The 27424-nt window shown below is 21.7% G+C and overlaps 1 protein-coding gene across 4 annotated transcripts in view; it reads right to left on the bottom strand.

Moving 5' to 3' along the window:
• The window catches only part of LOC112596689 (probable G-protein coupled receptor CG31760), a 127674-nt gene that overhangs the window by 36315 nt on the left and 63935 nt on the right, over nucleotides 1–27424 (bottom strand). For all 4 annotated transcript variants that reach the window (XM_025342454.1, XM_025342455.1, XM_025342457.1 and 1 more), the window contains one exon: nucleotides 9344–9698. In XM_025342454.1, the coding sequence (XP_025198239.1) occupies nucleotides 9344–9698 (355 nt within the window). The remainder of the gene's footprint in view (nucleotides 1–9343; nucleotides 9699–27424) is intronic.

Raw genomic sequence — 27424 nt, 5'->3', positions numbered from 1 at the left:
ATAACCATAATAATTCTCTGTATAGTTAAATCGTACCAGATGTTCCTTAATCTTGTATACAGATGATAAACACCAGGTATTTTTATTTTATTTTTTTTAATTTAAGTATCCAATTGTGACTAAATTAAATTTTAATTCAAGTGTTTATCCATCAGGTTGAAAGGATGATTACTTCTATAATTTATAAACAATTAAATGATTCTACATCATATTATTTCATTTTTTTTACAATTGTAATACAATAAAAAAAAAAAAAAAAAAAAGATTATAAATAATACTCAATTTTTATAGTAAATGCTTTATTGGCAGAAATTGTTATAAAAAGATATTATTCATGTTTTTTCATCATTTTTATTGTAATGAAATAAATGTATGTAATATAATTCTTATAAATATTTTTTTAGAGATATAAACAATTTACAAAAAATAATTAATATATTATATTATTTTGTAATATGTACGGCGAATAATTTATTGCAATGGGTTATTTGTATATGATTTTAAAGAGCTTTTTTTCATTTTAAAAACATCACAAATTGATAATTATAGTAAAATTATAGATCATATTATAATATTTTTTTTTAGACTCCGAGTAAAGCGCTGCATGTATTGATTTTACAATACATGTGGATTGTACTGTTTATATTTACTACACGTTCAGTAGTTGAAAAATACTTTGATTTTGGGATGATTTAAAAAAAAAAACTTAAGCTTGTTAGTACTTTATACGAATCAAAATTAAAAATTTTTAATATACATTTTTATAATCCAAAAAATACTAATAAAAAATGAAATAAAAACTAGTCATTTTTACGCTACAAGTAAATCAGTTTTTGAATATATTTATTTCTTTATTATTTATAATTTAAGTACAAATACGTACTTGAACATGAAATGTTCACTCAAGTATTTATATCATCATATTATACAAATTAAATAATCTTAAAAATATCTTTACTCTTTTTGAGCTATTCATAGACATTAACAATTATTAATTTCATAAAGTTTTTTTTTTTTTTTTTTAATTCAAAAAATATTATTTACTGGATAAGTATGTTTAAAAAATTAAAATCAAGTTTATCATAACGTCTTAAATTGTGACTGAAAAAAACAAAAATGTATAGTAATTTTACTTTTATAAGAGTTAACACTTAGAATTTTGATGGAATTCATATAATCTCAAAACATTTTAAATTATTTCATGTTAAGAATTTTATTAATTCATACATTTTTTTTAATTGCTTATCTAAAATTTAAAAGTAAAAATTTAATACATTTTTTTTTTTTTATAAGTTTTTCAACCTTTATTTAAAAAAAAAAAAAACAACTGAAAATTAAATTTATTTTTTATGAATTTTTACAAAATTGTATTCACTATTAAATAAGTAATTCTCCTTAAGTTAGTTTTGATACATTTGTGTTATTCAAAAATTAAGAATTGTAAATACTTGAAATTTTTACAGAATATTTATATGATCATTTTTTGAACATATTATTATTGCCTGACCATTGACCAATGACATATTTTTATTATAAATTGTCACCATATACCGTTATTAAACAAATAACTCTTGAAATTTTTGATATCGATAAATTTTCTTAAAGTATTTAGCTTATATAATAATATTATTATACCTTATAATTAATATTATGTGACAAATTTAAGTTTAATTTATAAAAATATAGCATAAAAACAAATTAAAATTAAGTCATATACAACTGATAAATATTATAAACTATAATTTTATCTTTTGACTTGTTCCTAGAATGCGTAGAGCAATTGGTGCAAAGGAAGGAAGTGACTATATTTTATGAACCGACATATTATTATATCTTTTACAATATGTTTTTAAAAGCTGATTAGTTCAATTTCGTATTTATTATTTTTATTTTTAAATTTTTTTAAATACTTCTAAGTAAACATTTGTTCATAATGATTTATATAATATAAATACTTATTTTAATTGAAATATTACATTATAGAAGTTACATAATAAAATATCCAGTGTTTAAATTTATATTTAGGATACAAACAACCGCAATAAAAATACATTATTCTTAGAAAAATTAAAATGAATTTACTTAATTAAAATATTCGTATATAAGATTACTGTATTATAATAGGTAATTATTTAATGATTGAAAAATTTTGGAATCTAATTTATTTCAAACTTATTTTAATGAACTTGTAACATGACATGTTAAAATAAATTTTATTTTTTTTTTTTAGACGTATTACTTCTACTTGAACATAAATGCTCCATTTTCTGGCATAATTTACATTTTTCGTTTGTTTTATTTAATTTTAAAATACAAAAAAAAACATAACATAGTATGAATTACAAAGGGTGCAAAAGCATTGTTTGTATGATTCATAAATATGGACGTCATTTTAAATCTCGTGTTAAAATATATTCAGATTACTTGTAATTTTTCATAATTCAATCTATTGGAATTCAAAATATAAGGATAATACTCAATAAGAAATATTAATTAAAAAACCAAAGTAAAATAATTTTAAATAAAAATTATTACAACGATAATAATATGCCAAGTATGTAAATTTTTTTTAAAGTAAATTTCAATTTAAAAAAATATATAATTTTTCCTCTAAAATTTATCTATTTTTTTTAATAATATTTTGTTGTAAAAACATATTGAAAATATTTGTGGATAATATTTAAAACATTTTTGGCATTCAAGCAATACCTTTTTATTTAAACTATATTTATAGTATATATTTTATTGCATATTTAAATTCACTATTTTATTAATTATCCTATATTTATATTTTATTTATACCAAGAGGGTACTTGACGAGTAAACATTAGTTTAACATAATCAAGTATAATCTATACTTAACATTTATGTTGGTATACATTTTACCAACATAATCATTCTTATTTAAATTATTTAAATGTATCATGCAAAATGAAAACATATTGCATGAAAATATGAAATAAAACTTTAATCTATCTTTATTATTTTAAATATATGATTATTTAAAAACTTATTTTTTAACATGTATAACAATCAAACAGTAACACAACTATCAAATCGTAAATTAATATTTAAATTGAGCCAGAATTGGACACATAAAGCTACTTGATTTGGATACTTGATGACAAAGAATGGCTCATTAATGTGCCAATCACGCGACACTACACTCAATATCAGACGTATAATCAAGAAGTTAAGAAAATGCAAGAAACAAAAAGAGGAACAAAAGCCATCTAAATGGAATAAGCTTAGTTCCATACCCAAACAATGAAATAAACAAAAATGAATTCTTCAAATTAATCGAAATACTAAATCTAATACAACTAATAATTATTGCAATGTATATTGAATTACGTAATAATATATTATATCATGATATATAATTAATTAATGATTTTTTATCCTTTTTTTTTCTTAAATATAACTTATATATAAATAAAATGCTAATAGCCTACATTTAAACAACATCTTGGATTTTAAGAATTTTAAAACTATGTGATTTTCACCTGTTAAAATATGATATTATATTTGTTTATTTGTTCAGGTTTGGTGTTATTAAAAAAAAAAAAAAAAAAAAAAAAATAAGATACTTATTAATAATAGTATTGAATGAGAGTTTATAAATCAAATGTATTACTTAGACACCATGACATCTAAAAGAAAAACTAAATAATCTAGTATAGATTAAGTATATATTTAAATATTGATATGGAAATACATTATTAAGTAACTACTTTGTTTATCAAAAAATAAAAGTTATATGAACTATGTATTAATTAATTTCAATATATTTTAAATATAAATTTATATTGTTATCATTTATATCCACTTATATCAAATTGTGTTATTTTAAATATAATCATAAAAAATTTAAAAAATGTTTGATACGAATCATTGTACTTAACCACTTAATAACGATAGTAAAAACTTTTCAAACTTAAAAGCAAAAAATAAATATTATTTTAACTATCTATAGTGCTATATATATATATAATATATATAGTACTATATGTTACTAAACAAGTTTCATCATAGCCGTTCTATAGAAATTCTTAGAAATTCTAGGCATATTCTTTAAAATATCTCGTACTACCTATTTGGAAATATTCTAAATTTTATTATTTTATTTACTATGCTTATATAATATTTATAATATTACAAAGATTTCTATAAAATATCAATACTATCCGAGGTAAAGTTTGAATTTTTTAATAGAGTATAAACAAAATATTTTTATTTTTTTTATTTTAACTATATTATTTTTTTTTTTTTTATGTTGTTTATGTATACCAAAAGGTCTTACTATAGAATTTATGCTCAACATCCAATTTTTTCAGCTAAATTATAAAAACAATGTTATAAACTTTGAAATATTAATTGAATAGGTAATTATTGTTGTGGCTTCCTAAGTTAAACAATTATAAACATTAAACGAAATCTTCCAAATTAGTTTAATTATAATTTATTACATTTAACATAAAAGATTAAAACTTTTAAGGCTTATACATTTTAATTCATGATTTAAATTATAAATATAATTCATGTATTTATTGTAAATGCGTTATTAAGTAACATGAAAATTCATAATAAAAATAAAGTATTTATAAACGCATTTTTAACAGTTATCTTATTATATATTTACATTGTTATATAAACTTATGTTTAATACCATAAGTCATGATTAAAACGATACACACTCCTAAAAGTACTTTGTAGTATCAATATTAGTTACACCAGATTAAACATTATGTGAAAATCACACAGAGCTTTTTGATTCTGTTATTCGTGTGTTGTCCAACGATGTGCAAAAAAAGTAGTTAGATAAACATTTACCTTGCGCAATTTACTTTATTATGTTGTTTACAGAATGGTGAATTCAAGAGATATTCGATTTTGTGAAGTGGCCAATGAGAAAACAGGTTGATATATAAAGCAGTAAGAAATTATGTTTATAACAAACATTTCAGTAAGAAGGTAATTAATAGTAATTGTCTACTTAGGTTTCGAAAGAAATTACTAAATTCTTAAATTTCCGATAATTATTGAATGAAAAATAAATATACTCTAAGTCGATATTTTCTTAAATGCTTAAGATATCAAATACTATCTATTTTGCTAATACGTTATAATATACCCATAATAAGTTAATCACAATTTACTCCATAAATTAAAATTAAAATATTTCGTTAATCAATTAAAAATATAACAGTCAACATTTTTTTTTTTTTAATTGTAATTAATTTTATAAATACCTAATAACCATCAATTTACTAAGGTTTTACAGAAATTTAAAAATTATGGAGAAATAAATCCTATTCTTAAATAAATACCAACTATCATTTTTGCATCAATATTTAATTTATTATTTAAAAAAGGTACTACGCAATAATTGTACTTACTAATGTACTATTATAGTGTTATTATAATATGTTTTAAAGGTCCAAAATGAATAAATCGTTTATATAAGAAAATTATAAATATCATTATTTACTGCAATGATAAAAAAATATACTAAGTTATGATATTTAGATTTAATCCTTTAGATATATAAAAAATACAATTCATAAATTTAAAAAGAAAAAGCATTGTGAACACTATCAATCAAAAGTAATTATACCGTATGTCTAAGATTCTTCAAGAAAACTAGTGGTAGGTATGGATTTATATAACAATTTTAATTCACAATTTTCAATATTGTTTTTAGAAATACTTAAATAATAATAATATATATTTTTTACAACAACATTTTTCCGGTAGGCCGATTCCATTTGTTTTCTCTAAATAATTATATTATTTTATATTAAAAAGTGTAAATTTTGAATGTATAATAACAGCTTATATTAAATTATAAAATATTTTTTTTTGGTACATTTTATTATACTTGATTACTTTATAATTATTTATTAATATTTTGGTTTACAAATATATGATATATTTAAATAAAATAAAACATCAATCACCAATTGTTTTTAAACATAAACTCATATGACATAATGTTATTGATATAAAAAAAGAATACTTAAAGATAATATTTACTTATTACAGAATATCATTTAAAGTTGCAGTGCTACAAAGCTTGCTTTAATAAGTTATTTGTTGTTACTGATAATAATTGCTTGATGAAACATCATTCTATATCAATTATTTTACAACAAAATAATTATACTTATGACATTATTAAAAGACTTGTCTACTACATAATTGTATGTAAATGATGGACAATGGTTCAAAGAAACTTGCTGATTGCAATGATTAACTATTTAATTGTATTATATAAATATGTTTGTGAAATGTGCCAGCATAATTATCAGAGAGATGTAGTTTTATACAATTTGACAAATTATATTTTACGATATGACGTTTATACTTAATTATATTCTACTTTTTCTCGTTAAAAGTGAATAGGTATTCCACCACTTTCTCCCACCCACTCACCCAGTAATATATTTTTTAAGTGTATTTAATTGTTTATAAATATCCTCATATATTTTAAATATTAATAATTTCAGCTTTGTTTCTTTTAATTTATTTATTTTCAAATTTAAACTGATCAAAGTCCGATATTATTGATTTTGAGGGTTTATTATTAAGCATTATATATTTCAAGAAAAATTTTAATTACAACTATTATTTTTTGATAAACTACTTTATATTCTATTATTCATAACAAGTGCATTCAATTTATAATACACAACAAAAAAGTATGGTAAATAAAAGGTTTTCTTATTTAAATTAATGTTTCTATTGTTATTTAACTAATCAATAATTATGGATTAAAATAGTTTTTTTTTCTTTTGGTAATTAATAATTGGAAAAGTTCTGAATTACTATCATCTTAATAAACTTAAACGAGAAATAAATTAAAAACAATTATCATCTATTAAGTTTTAATACTACATAAGAACCCACAAAAACAATATAGTTTTTATATAGCGTAAACTTTAACATTATATATATATATATATATGATTTAAATTATTATTTATTACCTGATTATTTTAAGAAGTAAAACATTTATGTTGACTTATTTAAAATCCAATCATCATTTTATGAATTAGTATTATCATTAATTATAATTTATTTTTTTATGAAAATATACATATATGATTATATTGTAAACTGGATTATCAGAAGCCATTTGGATAAACAAATACATTTTATTTCTCTACGCCATAACTATAACAAGAACTTATATTCACACAATAGATATTTTATACCACTTTTGATACTAAATAGATAGGTGAATGATAATATTCTAACGTAAAAATGGAATTTATATCGATGAATTGTTACAGTTTATATTTTATTGTAAAGTTGACGTCAATTGATATGCAATATACTTTAAAGGCATATATAGTTTGTTTCTATTAAAAATATATGAAATTGTGTGTAATTTTATTATAAATACAAAAAAAAATCATTCCTCATGTGAATAAAAACAGTCCAAACCGGAAATCAAATAAATACAAGTAATTTGAATATGCTATTATCTCAATTTTATTGTTTTTATTAAAAAAATACAATGAACTTATACTTTATATCAATAAATGATAATACAATGTTTCTGTTTTTATAACAAACAGCTTGGGATTTGTTCGGTGACTATAAACATAATCATATTATCAGAGAACAAGAAGTGTATATTATTATCGTACCTAAATATACCTGTCTATTTAAAACCCGACCAGTTATCAATACCTACTATTTATTAGGGTGTAGCTATTGTATGGTTTAATGGTTATTATTCAAAATTATTGTTGTTCCGGGAAGCTACTGATTTATTATCTGAATTCCGGTAGTTTCCGATTACACTATGAGCTTGTGGAGATTATTCCTACAATTTAATTTTATGGTTTAAAGCCAAAATTAAGAATCAAATAAAAAAATTAATATATTTTTTTTCATTAGATTGTACATTTTAGTCTCGTTGAAGCTTTTTTATTATTATTTTTTTTTTATTTCAAAAATAGATACATTTTGCAGCAAAAAATATTATTTTATTTATTGATCCAACTGCCAAAAAAAAAAAAAAAAAATGATTTGTTTAAGTTTCAAAAAATTAAGTATTCTTGGTTAAATCTATCTATTACTGTAAAACCGTGTGTACCAAGAATACTCGAATTTAGTAATAATTCTTAGTTCTTCACTCAAACAATACAATTAAAATACTAAGGAAAAAAATATTAATAATATCCGCTTATAAATTTATGGGATATTCAATATGTGTTATTTTTAAAAAACAATAAAAGTAAAATGTTTTTCATGTTACTATTTTTTTTTTCTTTTATTCTAAATTTTATTATATATATACAATTTCTGTAGAATGGGAATTGTTTTAAAGTTAAATACTTTCTAATACTATTTTTTTCAAAAAGTATTAATTCTTTTTTAAATATTTTTTGTTGAATTTCAATACTTAGGTTCGTAAAAATTGAATTTTGAAATAACTAGTTTCTTAAATTTGATTATTTAACTCGATATACCATTTACCAAATATACTTTTAGAGTTATTTTTTATTAGTTGCTTACATTAAATAATCAACATAATAATTACCAAAGTTCTTTAAGTTCAGAATGAAAATACTTATAATATTTTCCATGTAAATATTTAACATTATACGATTTTTATCATACAAATTAATATATTTTTTTTCTTTTTTGATATCTTATTACTTTTAGGGATTTAAATGTTAAATTAAAAAAAATATCTATTAGTACATAATATTATACTAAATGTAAAACATTTTTAACTAATTTACTAATTAATACTGTATTACTTTTTGTAAGCTTACCATACTCTAAATATATTTATTTTTTCTTGTAATCTGGACTGTGAGTGTACCTTGTCATTGATTTCTGTAATAGATGTTAGAACTATATTTTGTAACTATTATCTAATATAAAAAACAATATCATATTTTTTCCCAATTAGATAATAAGAAAAATTAAAATATACATTTAGAGTATGGTAAGTTTAAATACGATATTGTATTTTTTATGAGATAATAGTTATAAAATTTAGTTCTAACGTCTATTACAGAAATCAATGACGAAGTAAACTCAAAATCTACTATACAGCGGTAGAATAGTTACCTACTTACCTACTTTTTGAATTTTATTTTATGCTAATTTTTCGAGTACTGTATTATTATAGATACAATTTCAAAATAAATATGAAAAACTATGGCTTAACTTCCAAATGTATGAAAGGAAAGATTACCCTTAAATACTACACTAGATCTATATAATTTGTCGTGTTCTTGATAGGCATATATTTTGATAGAAAAAAACTTTAATTATACATTTATGGTTTATAAAAATCAAAACGTGCATATGCGCTTACCATGTTTATACTGATTGTTGCGTTGTATGACCGATTCAGCGGTCTTCCGGGCGATAAAAAACCATTCACTGGCGTTAGTCAAGTACTTGTATTCAACGGCCAAGTCCTTAGCCAATATACCCTCGCCCTTAGGCAGCCGGTACGCATATGGACAAAATAACTGATAATGCTTGTACTGGTGCTGATCATAACAGTTACCCGCCGCAAATATGTCATCATCAAACTCTACCATGGAAATCACGCCGGCATGCAGCAGATATTCTGAGTCCATGACTTCGGGACCAGCGTACTTCCAAAGTCTTGTCAACATATTGGCTCTATTAACCGCAACGTCGGCTTCCACACGGAACCGTTCCTAAATTATGCAATCTTTATTAAGTAGGTATTTATCATTATGATTGTTGATTAAATGGTAGGTACACGTAATTAATATATACTCTTATATTTATTTGGTTTTATAAGAGAAATCATGGCCATTTAGCGTTAATGTATTTTGCATGATAATTGTTTTACATTTTTAGATGATTTTTTTTTTATTATTAAAAGTGAAACACATATTCAATATCAATATTATTATTTGTTTAGTTTTATTTTATTAAATTATTTTTCACGTATACATAACTATGAGTATACATTACAATTGATACAGTTGGAAAAGTCTATATACGTTTTTGTTTTATTGAACATCAAGTAACTTTTATTTGTGACTAATACAATAAATAAATAACATTGTTTAATAAACATGTACGTGACTTTTGTTAGCTGTTTAATTAACTATTTCAATTCAGTTCTAGACTGCAACACTATAAAAAATACATATAATCCTCCATAATGACCCCAATCATTCTATACAATAAACGAAAAATAGATATATTATATTATACACACACACACCTAACCAGACCCTAACCAACTATATGGAATTTTCTCGAATACTTATATTGTTTAAACGATCTTATTTGTCCCACGTTCAACGTTTAAGTCGTAGTTCTAGGTTTATCTTTACTGCATAAATCATCCCCAACATTTCATATGTGAGACGAATAATATTTTATGTTATCTTTACGGAGAAAATAACGCGGTTTCCTTTTTCGGGATTGGACAATAACTTCAGCAAACTTTCTTTAGAATGACAATTTCCTCATCTATAGATCCCTCGAAGTGTCATTGACCTAAATATGTTTTATTTTACATTCAATTTGAATGACGTATACTCGTGTACGGGTTTTTTTTATTTTGTAATATAATTATTATAAAATATAATATTTTTTGTAGACCCGTAAGTAAACCATTATGGTTTTTTATACATTTACGAGTATATTTAATATATATATATACATAATATATACACATACGTGTATATGTAAAAACCATATTTATACGAGTATTATAATATTATAAAAGTATAAAATAATAATATTAATATAAATTTTAATGTTTAAATTTTATAATGCGTAGCGTCAACAGCTAATTAAACATTGAAAAAATAATTTCATTATTCTATAATATTACATATTTTAATATATACAATCTACATAAATATTATAAATCGAGTAATAATAATAAACAATTCTCATTAATATTTCAGTTCTAATAGGAAATTTAATCTTCAGGATTAATTATTGAATATTGGTGTTAAAATATTACACCAACACTGTATGAAAATAATGTCAATAAGGATAAATCCACATCATAGAATATTAAACTACCTAATATTTATTTCTATTTAAGAAGCCTATAATGAAGGATACTACATGCAATTATTTTTGAATAGTACGATATTTGAGGTGTAAAATTTATAAATATTATTAAATTAAAATTACAATAATAATCATGTTTTTTTCTTATTATAAAATATAAATTGTGCTGAATCTATTATACAATTATATTCTTAATAATTAGTTAATTTTTCTATGCTTTAATATTTAAATGTTTATATTTTTGTGCACCAAATTTAAGCTATGGTATTTAAACTAGGATCATTGACTGCAACTAATTATTTGAAGATTATTTCATTGACAAAAAGACGAACCATTGTTTTAAGGTATTTAATCAATATTGAATAGCATGACCATTTAATAAACAGAAACAGCGTTTAGAATAGGTAATAATTTTATGAATGTTCGTTATAATACGCAATATCCGTTGTCTAACTATTATACACATCCCAATGATTTAGTTTTATATATCTAGATTATATACCAAATATGAATATGAGTCACCCATTTAATTAGATATTATTATAAATGTATTAAACTGCTACTTTAATTCGATTGAAATGTATTTATTTTTTTATTTTGTTATTGTTATTTGATTATTAAAAAAAAAAATACTCTCAATTACTAATTTTTATCTAAGTATTTACTAAGTTCAACTTTTTACAGGAAACCATTAAGGTTTGAACCATTAAAAAGTGATAGCAGAAACAAAAAAAAAATCACATATTATTGTAAAATCTGACAAGTTTTATTACCAGAATACACTTACTACACTAAGAATAAATATCCTATGAAAACAAGACAAGTTATATACTCAAAGTATCATTCTCTTAAAATATGATTTCGTTTAAAATTAATATGATTCAATAATACCTAGGAAATTACTTATAATATATATTTTGTATATTTATTTAAATAATAAACATATTTTTTATATATTAATTAGTTATTACCTGTATTATAATAATTTATTTTTTTATTAGTTTGTTGGCAGTATTTTTAAATTTCTCTATTTCATACTTAAAGTAATTGTAATTATTCTATATTAAAATACAACGTCAATTTTTTTTATTTAATATTTAAACTTCTAACAAATAGAGTAATGTATTTTTGTTGAGTAATACAATTTTTGGTTTAAAATATTTATGACTATTTTACTGAGAATAAATTCTTTAAAATAACACCTAGTAAATTTAAATATAAATTAATTTAAAGATTCATCTTCCAAAATAATTGAAATGTCAAACTTATTCTGGTATCAATTCATGCGTACAATGTGTACATAATAATTAATATAGATAACGAAATTGCATTTTTTAAATATACCAGCGATGAATGATTCATTTAAGTGTATTTACAGCGTACATTTATCTTGCCTTAAGATTTAATGGACATTCGATTGAAAACTTATTAATAAATTGTATTCGTATAAATATTTAGTGAAACGAAATGATTAATAACAGTAATTTCAGATGGTATTGTTGTGAAAACAGTTAACGGTTGATGCTGTATCATACAAACGCTGATGTACCTATCTGCTGTTCATTATTCATACAAATTCGTAGACATTTTTTAATAATAAAAAACACACGCATATACACTCATATATATATAGCTTATGTATTTCAACATAATATATTATTGCAATAAACTGGTTTTATAATTGTTAAAATTGTGATTGTACCTATATTTTACTAGTATAAATTACACCTCATCGACTATCAAATATTTACAAATATTCTAAATCATTTCTTATGATTCAAAAATACTCAGAGTTATCCGCACTGTTATTAGTAATAACCGCAATATATGTTGTAATTAATTCAGTTTTAGCACGTACCTTACATATAAGCGATTAAAAGAAATAAAAAAAAGCGATAGGCTAATATACGAGGGTAGGTACATATTTTATACTATTATATCGTTCATAAAATGCGATGGCTTTAATGAATTATTGTATTAATTTATTTAACATAAACAATGAAATGGTTTATTTAGGGTTAATAGTTTAAGTATTTCACCCACGCATACACACTCATTCGAACATATATTGATAGACTGTACCATTATATATTTATGACTTCGTTTTGGAACATTAAAAAAAAAAAAAAAAACAACAAATAATTAACAGAGTCCATTTCATAATATTTAAAGAAACAGTTTATAATCAAATAGTCGAACTTAATTGTCAAAGTAAAATATAAATCATACTAATACGTTTTTATTTTATTTTTTAAAATCATTTTAAAAACGAATCAACTTTTATTGTTTACTTTTTTTATTTTTAACATTATATTATTTAACTTTAACATACAATTCAAATAAGTCAGTATACAATAAACTAACTACATTATTGTATTTTTAATCAGTATACAAATTAAGAAATTGTAGATGGAATCTATCTTGCATTTTTATAATTATTATTGTTTCATTGATATTTATGATAATAGTATAATATATAGCATTATAAAAGTAACATAGGTACAGAATATAGATAATTATCCGTTCTTATGTTTTTGAAATTAATTTAACTTTAATTACTTCGTCAGTGTGACAGAAATTAACTTTCATTATTTATAAAATAACATTTTAAATTATGATTTATAAGCTGATGTATATTTATCCTTTTATAAAAAATAATTATTCTGTTATTAATTCTCGTAAAAACTATTTTTGGTCTTCAGTTAATTTATTCAATCTTATAATAAATATCTATAAACTATTGTAACCTTTTAACTGTACACTTTATAATATATAATTTGATTAAATTCAATAATACAATAATATGAAATATAGAATATAAAAACGTTATATTAATTTTGTGATAACAATTTTTAATATTGAAGATGCATCATTCATAAATAACTCCGTGTTCATACTATGAAAAAGTTATTATACACTATGTTAAAATACAATTATTGTATTTTGTATGCCGTACTTTCTTGTACACCTCAGCTGTATTGAATTGTCCTAAATTCTAAACTAACAATATTCAGTTAGTGAGGTCTCCTTATCTGTGTGGCTATATAGAATTATCTAAATAAAAATAGTTTTATTAAATATATAATATGAACTGTTTATTTAAATTAAATTAACCAGATATAGTGTGCTGCATCGGTGTCTGTTTGGTAGTACCATGAGAGTAACAAATATATTTGTGTTCCGATAAATATAAATTTATCAGGTGGAACAATGAACTTTGAGATAAACTGTTTTTAGAACTGTGTACCCTAAAATATCCATTGTTGAGAGAAAATTATCAATCAATAAACAATGATTTCAAAGTAATTCGAAGTGAGATTTATAAATAATCATAGCGAATTCACAATATCGTTGGTTAATAAACTTAAAATTATTAAAATAATATCTTGATACTTCAAGTTTTTAAAATAAAATTTACAATATGAGGAAAAACAGAAAGCTAAATCATATTTATTTAGTTAAAATAATGTAAATTTAAATATAATTTAATTACTTTCAAATACATATATTTTATGCAAACAACTATCCAAAAGTTAAACTTTAATTTAGAAAAATAACATTGTAATAATTGATACAGATATGTTTTATTTATTTTTTATTTTATTACTTTTGTTATTTGTATTATTAAAAACGTCCATACACCTGTAATTAGTTTATTACAAATATGTGGCATATTGGCATATAATATTAAAATTAATCATTTTAAATAAAACTAAAAACCATTTTACTTTTTTTTTTTGCCTTGAGTATTATAATAAAGCGTATTTAGTTATGGCCATTTTTGGCGAAAACAATAAATCATCATAATTAAGTGAATAATTATTAATTATAGCTGTCGCTGAGGCCCTTTGTTAGTCAATTGCCGGTTAGGCCCACAGTTCCCAGACGAACTCTGCCCCACAGTTTACCTCAGGTATAATATTATATTATGCACTCAAGGTTTTCTTATTTTTAATAAAATATTACAAATAAATTTAATACTTTAAAAGTGATTGCAATATCACTTATAAAATTATTCACTTTGCTAGAAACATCAATATTGACTTTTGAACAACTAATCACCATTTACTTCTAACATTTAAATACTTATTTTATATGAAGGTTATATAAATTTATAATGTGGGTATAAAGCACTCCAAATAATCAAGTAGTTTTTCTATAAAAAATAAACGGCAAGTATTTAATTTCACAAGTGTTTAAATACATTTCATATCGATTTAATGTTAAAAATAATTAAAAGTCGATAGTTTGTTTATAATAAATGTGTCGTAATAATTGATAATTTTTTTTGTTTTATTCTTGTGTATATACAACATTTTTAAATAACATCCATTATAACACACAATATGTTTCTCTTCTTATAACATATTGAATATTGATAACTAATATTAAAAAATTGTCTTAATATTTATATGAATAGGTATATTTTAAACATGCAAATTATTTGCAGTCTGTAAAAAGGAATACAAGTTTAAAGATACTAATAAAAGAATAAATGTATATTTATTGATATTTTTTGATTGCAGTAAGAACAATTTAAGATAATTCTTAAATTAAAATATCAATTTTTTTTTATTTACAAACAAAAAATTTAAATTTAATTTTTGTTTACAGACAAAAATTTTTAAATTTCTTTTAATAAAATGTATATGAATATTAAAAAAATAATATTATTTCTAGAATATTTTTAATTATATTTTATGAATTTTGAGTTATATTAATGAGAGGAACAGTAACTTTTTATAATCGTTCTCTCTAAAACATTAGTTTTACCAATCATAATCTATTAATTTTCTGAAAATTTATGATCATTATCATAGTCAGTCGTAGCTAAGCTACAACTATTTGTTTTTATATCCATGAGGTTTCTATATAACTATATTTAAAAGTTATAATGTATATACTCGTATACTTTCTTTTTGTATAAAAATTTACTTTTATGTTTTACTTAAAACACGATTAGGTGAAATTATACTTTTGAATAATTTCTTCCGTGTAAAATATAATTGATTTGGATTTAAAAATGGTCTAATAGTTCCACAAAAATACAACATCTCGCTTAATTTTTGTGGAACTATTAAACCATTTTCAATTTGAACAGTGAACGACAATGTACATAACTACATTTTATTATTGCACGTAATTTAAATGTAACTATTAAGTCTTTCACAGCTATTCATAATCAAAGTGAAAATTTCGTGGAAGAAACATTGAGCTTTTTTTTTGTATGACTTGTTTATACACTGTATAATATTATTAAATGGTAAACAATTGATATCCTAAAGATTTTTGGGGTTCATTTAATTATTAATTATTTTTCATAAACTTATATTTTATATTATATTGTACAATATAAGTTTACAATGGAATTTTGTAATGCAATTAAAAATTGCATTTAATTATTCTGTTCGTTAAAAATAATATTGAAAATATATTGAGTTAATAATTGCCACTAAAATATAATAAGATAGAAAACAAATATATTTTATGTTTACTGCATAAATGTAATGCATAACTATTATATGGTTAATAATATAAATGAGGTAAGTGATTGTTAAATATGTAGATTTCTTCAATATTGGATAACCGTAATTATGCCGTCTGTTATTAACATAATCGGACAGGAATTTTATGAAATATTTGAAACTCAAATATCTATTACTTTATTAATTATAATATGACTTCCTTGAAAATCCATAGCCTAAATTGACGCCTTTAAATAGTTTAATAAAAATTTCTTTTAAAAATACTAATAGTATTGTCTATAATAAAATAAATAATTATGCAAAAATTCTTATTATTTAGAACTAATTTAAATAATAACAACAATACAATTATAAACTATATTATATAAAATATAAAGCACAATATAACTTTTCTTATGATAGAGTGTTATATTATAGGTATTATAACCATTGTTTAGGTATTGAACAACTTGTAAGTAATATTTATTACAATTCAATATTTATGTATCAAACAAACATAGTAAATTATTTTTAAATATTATTTTCAGTGAACGTACATAACAATCATTTTGAAAAATATACACAACCATTGACAATATTATCATTTATTACTTTGGTTATTGAACATAAATACTAAAAATTTGATATTATAATATGTCTTATTATGTATATAAACATATTTATTCGTATGAATTTCCATATATTACAAATTACAATGTAGTTTTATAGTTAAATTTAACTTGAAAACCATATTTTTTTTTATTATATTTTATTTTGTTAAGAAACGATTTTGGTCAAATATGCAACGATGCAAAATTTATATGGAATATATTATATAATATCTTATACTATTCAAAATTCTCAGAAGAATGTATTGGTTTTGCAAAGATGGGTTATTTTTTGTATCTGAAGATACATTTTATAAACGAAAAATTGATTTGATTTTCAGCATAAAGAATGGTTTTTGGTAGAAAATTAGATTTTGTTAGTTTTTTAAAGATCAAAAGTAAAGATTCATTGTAATTTTCCTTATCACAGTAGAAACCAAAAATATACAATAAAACGGGAATTTATACGTTATAACAATTTTTAAAAAAGTTTAGTTTTATTCTGATGTATTCATAATTAAAAAAAAAAAAAAAAAAATAAACCAATAACTAGAAATACTCAAAACTTACATAGAATACTTATAATAGAATTGTATAAACATACAATATTTAAAAAAGTATTTTGAGTCTTATTCATTTATTTATAAACATTTTGAATTTTTAGTATTATTTCTATAAATTAATAATTAAGATCCAGAACATTATTAATTCAAGATTTAAAATGATTTAAAAATATCAAATAACATCACACAGTTCTTTTTATAAACATTTTAAGTTTAAAAGTTTACAGAATGTAACAAAATCTTATAAAAAAAGCAAAATATTATAGTTTATAATTAATAAAAAATTTAATTTTATATATATAAGGCTTAAACATATATAATAAAAAATTCTTTATATTTTCTTCATAGAAATTTCATTATAATAAAAATACAAACTCAGTTTTTGTTTTAAGCATTTAAAGTTAAAATTTTGAAAAAATTCTTTAAAATTATAAACATTTGAAATTTATAATTTATAAAATTTATAATTTTGAAAGTTCGAGTTTTAATGGTTTATCAATACAATTTTGCTTACTTGTATTCAATAAGTTTTGTATTAGCTTATACACGACTCCATGTTTTAACTTATATCAATTTTAAAAGATTGACTTTGAAATTAATTAGGTAATTTATTTTAGTAATTTCTTATCAGAATAAATCGATTTTTGATTTCAAAAAAAACTAATTTTCCGCGTATATAATAGTTTATTTCACTTTATAATTTGTTTCTGTTTTAAAATAATTGTAAATTCTAACCTCTTGCTTTTGTATTATATATAATTAATAATAATGATATTATACAACAGAAAAAAAAATAAATATATTAAATAAGTTTATTGCTATATAATTTTATACAAGTATACTTAGTCGTTTGTACAATGTATGATTGTATGATTATTTTTTATTTGAAAAAAAAAATACAAAATAATAAATGCGACAGGGTAGTAATAAAACTAAAGCTTTATGAGGGAAGTTTCCTTGTACAATACAAAAAAAAAAAAAAAAAAACCAACAACACCAACAATAATAACGTATTACAACCTGTGGTGACAAAAATCGAAGTCCCTTCCGTGTCATTTTTCCCTAGTTTATATTTTTATTTTTATACTCTTCTACCTGTTTCCAGATGAATACTGCTCCACCCAGTTTTACTGTGTAATGATAATGTACCGTGAGTAATACCACCGAATAACTACTGTATGGAAAGGTTTCTTAGTAACGGTTGTTGCGATGTTTGCCAAAAAAAAAAAAAAAAAAAATGAAAAGAAAAGGATATCCTATAAACCTAATGCTTGGTTTTGTATTTCAGTAACTTTTCAAATTTATCGCACCTAAATAAAAATATGCGTTTTACGTGAGTTAATTTAATGCATGCTTGCTATCAGCTTTCAATTGCGTTGGTGAAAATATTAACACAAGTGATAATATTATAAAACATTTTCATTAAATCAATTATATATATTTTTTTTTTTTTAGTGAAACGGTAATCTTTTAACAAAAAAATGCTGTGAATAAAGTATTGTTAGATCTTGAAACTCACTGAACAAAATAAAATCGAGAAAGATTGGAAACTAACATAATGTAATAAAACATAATTAATTGATATAATATTTATTTTTATACATGAATAATTAGAATTATATTTTTATAATTTAAACACGTGACAGAAAACTTAAAAAAATGTAAAAAGTATCTTTGTTAAGCATTGGTATTGATTATTTTGATAAATTAAAATTATAAAATTCAATGGAAAGAATATAGTATTTTTTTTTAAAGATACAATTTAATGTACTTACATACATTTAATAAATTTGATGCTTAAAAAAATATAAATGCCTATGTGTAGTAAAAAATGATAATTTATCAACCTGCATAACAAAGTTTAAATTAACAAAATTTTGCATCACTGAATTATTATTAATTTATATTAAATTCTAAGTAAAGAAATTTATATTTAATAATCGATAAACAATTCAATTTTTTCTGCTAACTCTTTTTATCATTTTGAATGAATGCGAGCAAAAATGCAACATATGCAATTGAGTATTAATTGTAAATTAGACTTTGAAGCAGTGGTGTTATTTTACATTTTTGGAATGGCTTATTTAATATAAATGTATTCCATAAACTTTTGGAATAGTTAACGATTAAATAGCTAATTGGTTATTGTAGATATATAAAAAAAATAAATTAAATATTTTAATGTGAAATATATTAATGTCTTAACTTATTATTATATAATTTTAATATTATTATATCATTTTTAATACACGTTATTTTTATAATAAATGAGTAATTTATTACTTAAACATTTTAATTATTATTGTCAAACAACTGAAATAATTTAAGACGATGATATATAATATTATTTAATAAATAAATGTATATTTTTAAATATTTATTTAGAAAAGATGTATTGTATGTGACTATTAGATATGTAATAACATATGTTTTTAAATTCATACTACAATTTTAACAACCAATAAAATACTTAAAACATATTAATATGAAATTCTAACTAAATCAGAAAATCGTAAAAATTCTAAAATAATTAGTTTTATTAAGGATTCCAAAAAGGTTTCAATTGTAATAGAATCAGTTTAAAATACTTATACTAAAAATATGATAAGTTTTCACGAATGATCACATAGGTGTTTAGGTAAATATTTTTTATTATAACCACTCTGAAAGACATGATGATCAAGATAATCACCATAATAACATAGTCAATGCCGATATCAAAATAATTAATTATGAAAATTGGAAACACACCATGCATATTATCACCTTAAAAATTAATAAATGTAATGATACAATATTAATAAGAATTTTAGTTACCAAAGAATTTTGAGAGTGTTCATTACGTCTGATTTTAGAGCGAGCCGTTTTAAAATTATTTGTATGACCATCATATTCAAAAATTGTGTATAAAATAAATTATGTACACAAATATTCGTTATTTTTATACTATAAAAATATTTTGATCAAAATAAGCTATTTATTTTTTTTTATTATCAAACTGTATATTTGAAAATGTTCACGTTGTGTTATATAAACTAACGAACTATCTGAATGCTGTTAATTTGTTTATTATATTATGTACTGTATTATTCAAATAATATATTTAAAAATAGCGTTTTGTTGAGGCAAGTTATAATAGTATCATAAATTGTGCGTGTGTGTTGAATTATTCATATCAGTATTAAGAAAGCGACCATATAGTCAGTCTGCGCGTTCAAATATAGTAAGTGCATACTATATTATTTCAACATTATTTGTAAACCAGCTTAGTTAGCTAACTTTATTTAATTATTATTTTCGAGCTATTTTTTATCATTGAATATAATTAAACAATTATAAAAATAAAAATAAAGCATGAGTTTTTAACTGCTGATATAATACTAAAGATAGTATAAAATACTCGAGAAAATCATTCCATAGAAACTGAATCTTTAATGGGTTACTTTTACTATATACATAAAGTTATGGAAATAGTATAGAAGAAAAAAAATCAGAGTAACACAATATTACTTGTAAAATTCTCACCTTTTGTTATGTATAATTTGTAGAACGTTCACAAGTAATTTTAAATGATAAAACTCATACTAATAAATTCAACAGAAGGGCGGAAACATAATTTTAGTAAATTTATAAGACAAACACGTCAGACAGTTAGAATTTTAATTCAAAAAATACACAGTAATGCAACTGATGAAACTATACTAGCTTTAGAGTCATTCAGAGTACCGCAAACAAAGCAACAAACCTGACTATTAATATATTTACAGTTATAAACAAATTAAAATATATATATACATTAATTATATAAATTACTTTATACTGACAATTTTTTTTTACTACTACTTCATATGAAACAAGATATAAAATATAGTAACACTATTAAGTTTTGTAATACAGTAAAAGTAATAGTGCGATTATTAATGGCTATATGTCTTTATATAAAATAAGATATGTTATGTATAATGTATAATGATTATTAACATTAGATTGTTTTCAATTTGTTTTTGTTTTTATAACAGATATTTTTCATCAAACAAAATCTTGTTAGACTCAATAAATGCTTAACAGTTTGGCCGTTACAACTTCTTATTTTAACTATGAATAATGAGTAAATTAAGACGATAAAGCCATTGTTAAATTTACATTTCAAGATATTATTATTTTCTTGAAATTTAATTTATCGTATTTTAGGAGTTTTGTATTTAAAAAAAATCATCCACCTACAATCTATAGGTATGTGTTTATAATATTATGGATATTTTATACAATTACAATACATATTAATGGATGATGATATGTATAATGTATATAGTTATAATAATATTGTTTTACGTTTTACCCTGAACAATATAAACAATTCGAATTTGTTTTACCTAATACTATACATTTTCTTGATAAAATAGATATAAAAACATAGATAATGTTAATAATCATCCAATTTAAACAATTAAGATTAAATACATTTTCTAAAACACTATATAGTTATCGTAGTAAGCATAATTTAACGTCAATTGTGCAAGAACGATGTTTCTTGTAAAATAGTGGGAGTTTAAAAATCATTATCCCATTTTTTTTTTTTCTTGTCGATATAACAACATTTATATGATTATAATTTATAGTAAACTTTAATAAAAAATAAATTATAGTTAATATTAGCATTGAAATAACATATTTTAAGTTGATATAAAGTCAATAGCAAAAAAAAAAAGAGAGAAAAAGTAGTTAACCGCTCTACTGTATACCTCTGCGTGGTATCGAGTTTACCATGCCATTGAATAAATCACTGTTACGTCTGTGTTAAATTTGAATTCAATGATAAATCATGCATACAAAAAAAAAGTCTATCAGCCTTTATTTCTAAGTTTATTTTATTATATATTTATAATGTTATTAGTATTTTTTTCTAACATTAATATGGTAGGTTGTTTTAATTTTTGTTAAAAATAAACTATATATTAAAACAGTATTTATAATAATTTTATCAAATAAAATATTACTTACTGTTATTTACACATATAAGCACATATAATTTCATAACCATTTATAATATTATATATATATATATGTTACGGTAAATGATGTTATATCAGAAATTAACGTTATTCGCCAGTTATTAACGTTATTTACCTACGAATGTGGGAATTATCGTTATTTTCTAGTGAATAACGTTAATAACCGTATGATTTGGGAAATTTTGATCTGATTATAAAATAAAAGAGGTTATTGCTGAAGATTTAAAAAAATAACCAAAGAACCAATCATCAAAGAAGACAAAATCGGAAATTAAATCATAGAAATCGCAGAAAAAAATTCGGAACTTGGTACTTAAATATTTTTTAATTATTTAACGATAAATTTCCGAATTTTAAATATAACAAAAATAAAACTAAAATATAAATATTTGAAAATTATTTTAAATATTTTTTTGATGATTGTCAAGAAAATATTTGTATTGCATGTAAAAATTCAAAAAAAAATTTAGAAAAATAAGGAGAGGAAATGATGAAATTTTCTAAAGAAAAGTTTCCTCAGCTTGAAATAGGCTTAACTGTATGTGTATTTATACCAAACGTTAATAGAGCTCGTGGTTCTATGCAAAATATACTATTAGTTGTCACTCAAGTTGAACATGATTTATACAAACTCTGTAAGTTAATTCTTAATGAAAAAATATACTATTAAAATTAAAATTTGTTTTATTATTTTATAAATACGGAATATAGTTTTCTTAAATACAGTGAATTCCGCTTAATGTGGGCACGTTGGGACCAGCCCTGTTTGCCCACATTAAGCGGTTGCCCATAAAAACCGAAATTAGTAAAAAAATTATAATAAAAAAATATATTTGTATTATCATATAATTGAAAAAAATTTTAAATAATTACTAGATATATAAATAAAACTAAATACATATAATATATTAAATAAAATTAATCTTTGGATGTAGAAGGTATACAAAACGTTGTAATTTTTCGTTGTCTAAGCTGTTTAGTATGGATCTGGTTGACAAAATAGGCACACGCTTCAAGTTTATCAGACGGACTATTTTCGTTTCCCTCTTGCATGAAGAACTTCTGCAAGAAATCAATGCACTTTTTCGCCTCTCTTTGGCGAAATTTGTTTATTTGAATGGTAATGATTTTTATTACTTTCGATAAACACAATCTCATAGATACGACGGAACCCGATTAAATTAATCGTTTTTAAATACTTATGTGTATATTCTAACGCTATGATAAAAAAAATTGCCCACATAAACCGAATCGAGTGTCCATATTACGCGGTTTTATTTGACATTGTTAATATACATTTGTATTGGGACCAGACATGTTTGCCCACAATAAGCGGATGCCCATATTAACCGGTGGCCACATTAAGCGGAATCCACTGTATTATTTCACATGCCAAAAATAGCTGTTTGCAAATAAAATCTATTAGACATGGACAATGTGATAAAATTAGCAGATGGTAGACAGTTGACACTGAGGGAAGTAGCTAGTAATAATTCAGTTGCGAGCCCTCGAAGGTACCAGCGTTGTCATTGCAAGACTAGTTGTAATAATAATAAGCATTGTGCTTACCTTGGGGCTGAAAAATTATGTTACATTAAATGTCATGGAAGTAAAACTTGTAAAAATAAATAAAAAATAATAATGCATTTATTCTATTTTTAAAAATATCTGGGTACTTACATAATTTTTCAAATTGTAGTATTTGAGATTCATGCGCTTATCTGGTTTATAACATCAATTACCTGTGTATTTGGTCATTAACGTGATTATCCAGTTTATAACGATAATTACCTATATATTTGGTAAATAACGTTAATAACCGGTGAATAACGTTAATTTCCATTTAACATCATTTACCGTAACATATATATATAGCAGCTATTAATTCGTTTGCCTATTTTTTACAATTTGATGTATTGTGCTATTGGAAAAAAAAGTACGTCGTTAAAGATATATATTATTTATCATTCAAAAATATACTAATTCAACAACAATTTTGTAAACAAAGATAATATATGAAAATTCACTAACCAAAACGTTAACACTTTCAAGAAAATGATTATAATATATTATATAATGGTCTTTTAAAAACGTTCAGAATGTTATTAGAAATGTAAAGTACAATATTATAAAGTAAACAACATTTGAATCGAGTACTAAATAAACATCACGTAATTGAAACATAAAGAATATAACCACAAAATAAGTAAGTTGTTTACGAAGTTATTCAGTGTGTTTAGATATTGTATTTTGAATGTTTAAATTACCTATTAAATTAAAAAAAAATAAACCAAAAAGAAACCAATAGTCACAATTTAAAAAGTCGTTCAACCAAGTGGATATTTTTCTTGTTATATAATAGGAGTGTAGACGTCTAGCGAGTCACGTAATGGATGAATTCAATTGAAATGCAATGATCATCAAAAACGATTCTAAGCGGAGACGGTCTGTCAGCCTCTATCAATAGGTATATTTAATAATATATTGTTTTAGATTTTGAGCAGAGCGATGAATGTATTGATTTTACAATAAATTGTGTTTGGTACTTTTAGGGGCTAAAAATAAATTCAATTTCCTACCAAAAGTAAAAATCAAAGCATTATTATTTTTTTACTACTCAAAATAGTGATGACAGAAACACATATAAAAATAAATACTTTATCACATTCCAATTGGTAATATTATGTCATGTATTAATAATTATTATGTAAAAATATGTTTACTATACAATTATTATTGAGCATACGGGTACTCATGTACGTTCATTACTTCAGTATATTGTAATTCATCCCATAAAAGTAAAATACATATTCATTTTTTGATTACTAATACTGATTATAATATACTTAATAAATGCAGTTTATAACTTTTTTTTATAATCTAATATTATATTTATTATAACATCATTCAATATTAAGAAATTATTATTATTTATTTAGGTATATCAATAATATGTTATTAGGAATACCACTCGTATATAATAATAAATTTAATTTAAGTACATAATTTATATTTTTATAAATAGAGATTTTTAATAATATCGTTCAAAAAAATTTAAAAATTGTATAAGACAAATATATTTAAAAAAATCACTAAGTTTTAAATCAAAATACAGTAAATGAAATAAAAATAAAAATATTTATTAAAAATTGATTTTAAATATAAAAAATATCATATAAAATCCCTAACTATATAAATAAAATATTTTATTCTATTTTTTAAAAACCAATGAGTAAATTTGCCAAAGATATACCTAATAAAAGATATGGAAGTATCAGAAATTCATAGTTGTGTTTTAGATGTATTTAAAAAAAATAGTTATTAAGTAATGTAAAACTTGTTTTAATAATTATTTATAACTATCATAGAATATTTTAATTGTTTTAAACAATACAAAAAATACACTTTTGTTCGAATATTAAAGTTTTATTTTTCATAAAATAAATATTTTCAGAACATTGTTATAATTATTAAAAAAAGTTAATATAAAAAAAATAAAGAGATTTACTGGAGAGATTTCTATTTTTTATTTTTTTTTTTTAAATCTCTAGTTTTATAGATTTTTTTAAATCACTGTAATATTGAATTGTTAATCACCTAATCGTAAAATTGATATTATTACAATAAACAATTTTACTTAAGATAACAATTTTTACAATAGGAAATATACTAATGACTAATTAGTAATTTATTTCAACTCAGCTTTATAATTTTGTCTTTGCGGCGAATATAAAGATATTTCGAAAAGTCCGCTGTTCCACCAAAGTCTCTCTAACAAGAACCAGAATCATGTTTTATTTTATACATGTTTTATTATTTAAATTCTGAATTGTTGAATTGTGTAATATTTCAGTAGATCACGCTATCCATAATATTAATAAAATAATAAATGTAATACTGAAATAATAGTTGAATATTGTTATTCTCGTTATTGCATAGTCTAAACGATTAAAATATTTATAATAAAGACCGGTGTAAGATTAATGTGTATCTAGTTAAGATTTGGGTTTTCGTCTTAAAATGTATTTAATATCAAAACGTATCTACGTAAAATAAAGCTTTAATCTAAATAATAAAGTTAGACTTAATTTTTAAGAGTATATATTTTTTTTCTTTCTCAATATTGTCACAATTCATTCATTTTTTTACTAATGAAATAATTATTTGAATTGCTTTTTGCTAACTATTATAAGATTATTATATTATTATTACCTTTTATTTTTATTGATAGAAATAATATATTGTAGAACATAGTGAATAATTTATGTATGTTATAATACAAATTATACGATTATAATAATAGTCATTCATCAGATTTTTTTTATAAAGAATCTACGAGTACATAATATTAAAACTAAGACTTTGCTTTCATTTAGGTTACAGAATTTTAAGTTTCGTTTATGGTATGTTAGAACTCGGAATATTAGTATTTTTTCTGTCTAATGTTTTAAGTTTAAATATGTATTATAATAAGAAGTAAATTATACAAGTAGATATATAATGAACCGAAAAATGGGTGTAGTAAATTTACAAGTATATATTTACCAGTAATTTTAATACATTTTTCACTGATGTTTTTTTTTTTTTACTGTACATAGATTGTTCAGCTTCCGTGACCCACACGATGAAGATCGGACCGCAAATATAATATTAAATAACTGAGAACAATCAAAATACAAGTCGAATGCCCGACGCATCGACAATGGATCCCGTTGATCCTGTTGGTGCCCGTG

Source organism: Melanaphis sacchari, unplaced genomic scaffold, assembly GCF_002803265.2.
Source record: "Melanaphis sacchari strain LSU unplaced genomic scaffold, SCAv2.0 Contig33_pilon_pilon, whole genome shotgun sequence".
Taxonomy (NCBI): domain Eukaryota; kingdom Metazoa; phylum Arthropoda; class Insecta; order Hemiptera; family Aphididae; genus Melanaphis; species Melanaphis sacchari.
This window is presented reverse-complemented; position numbering and strand designations above follow the sequence as displayed.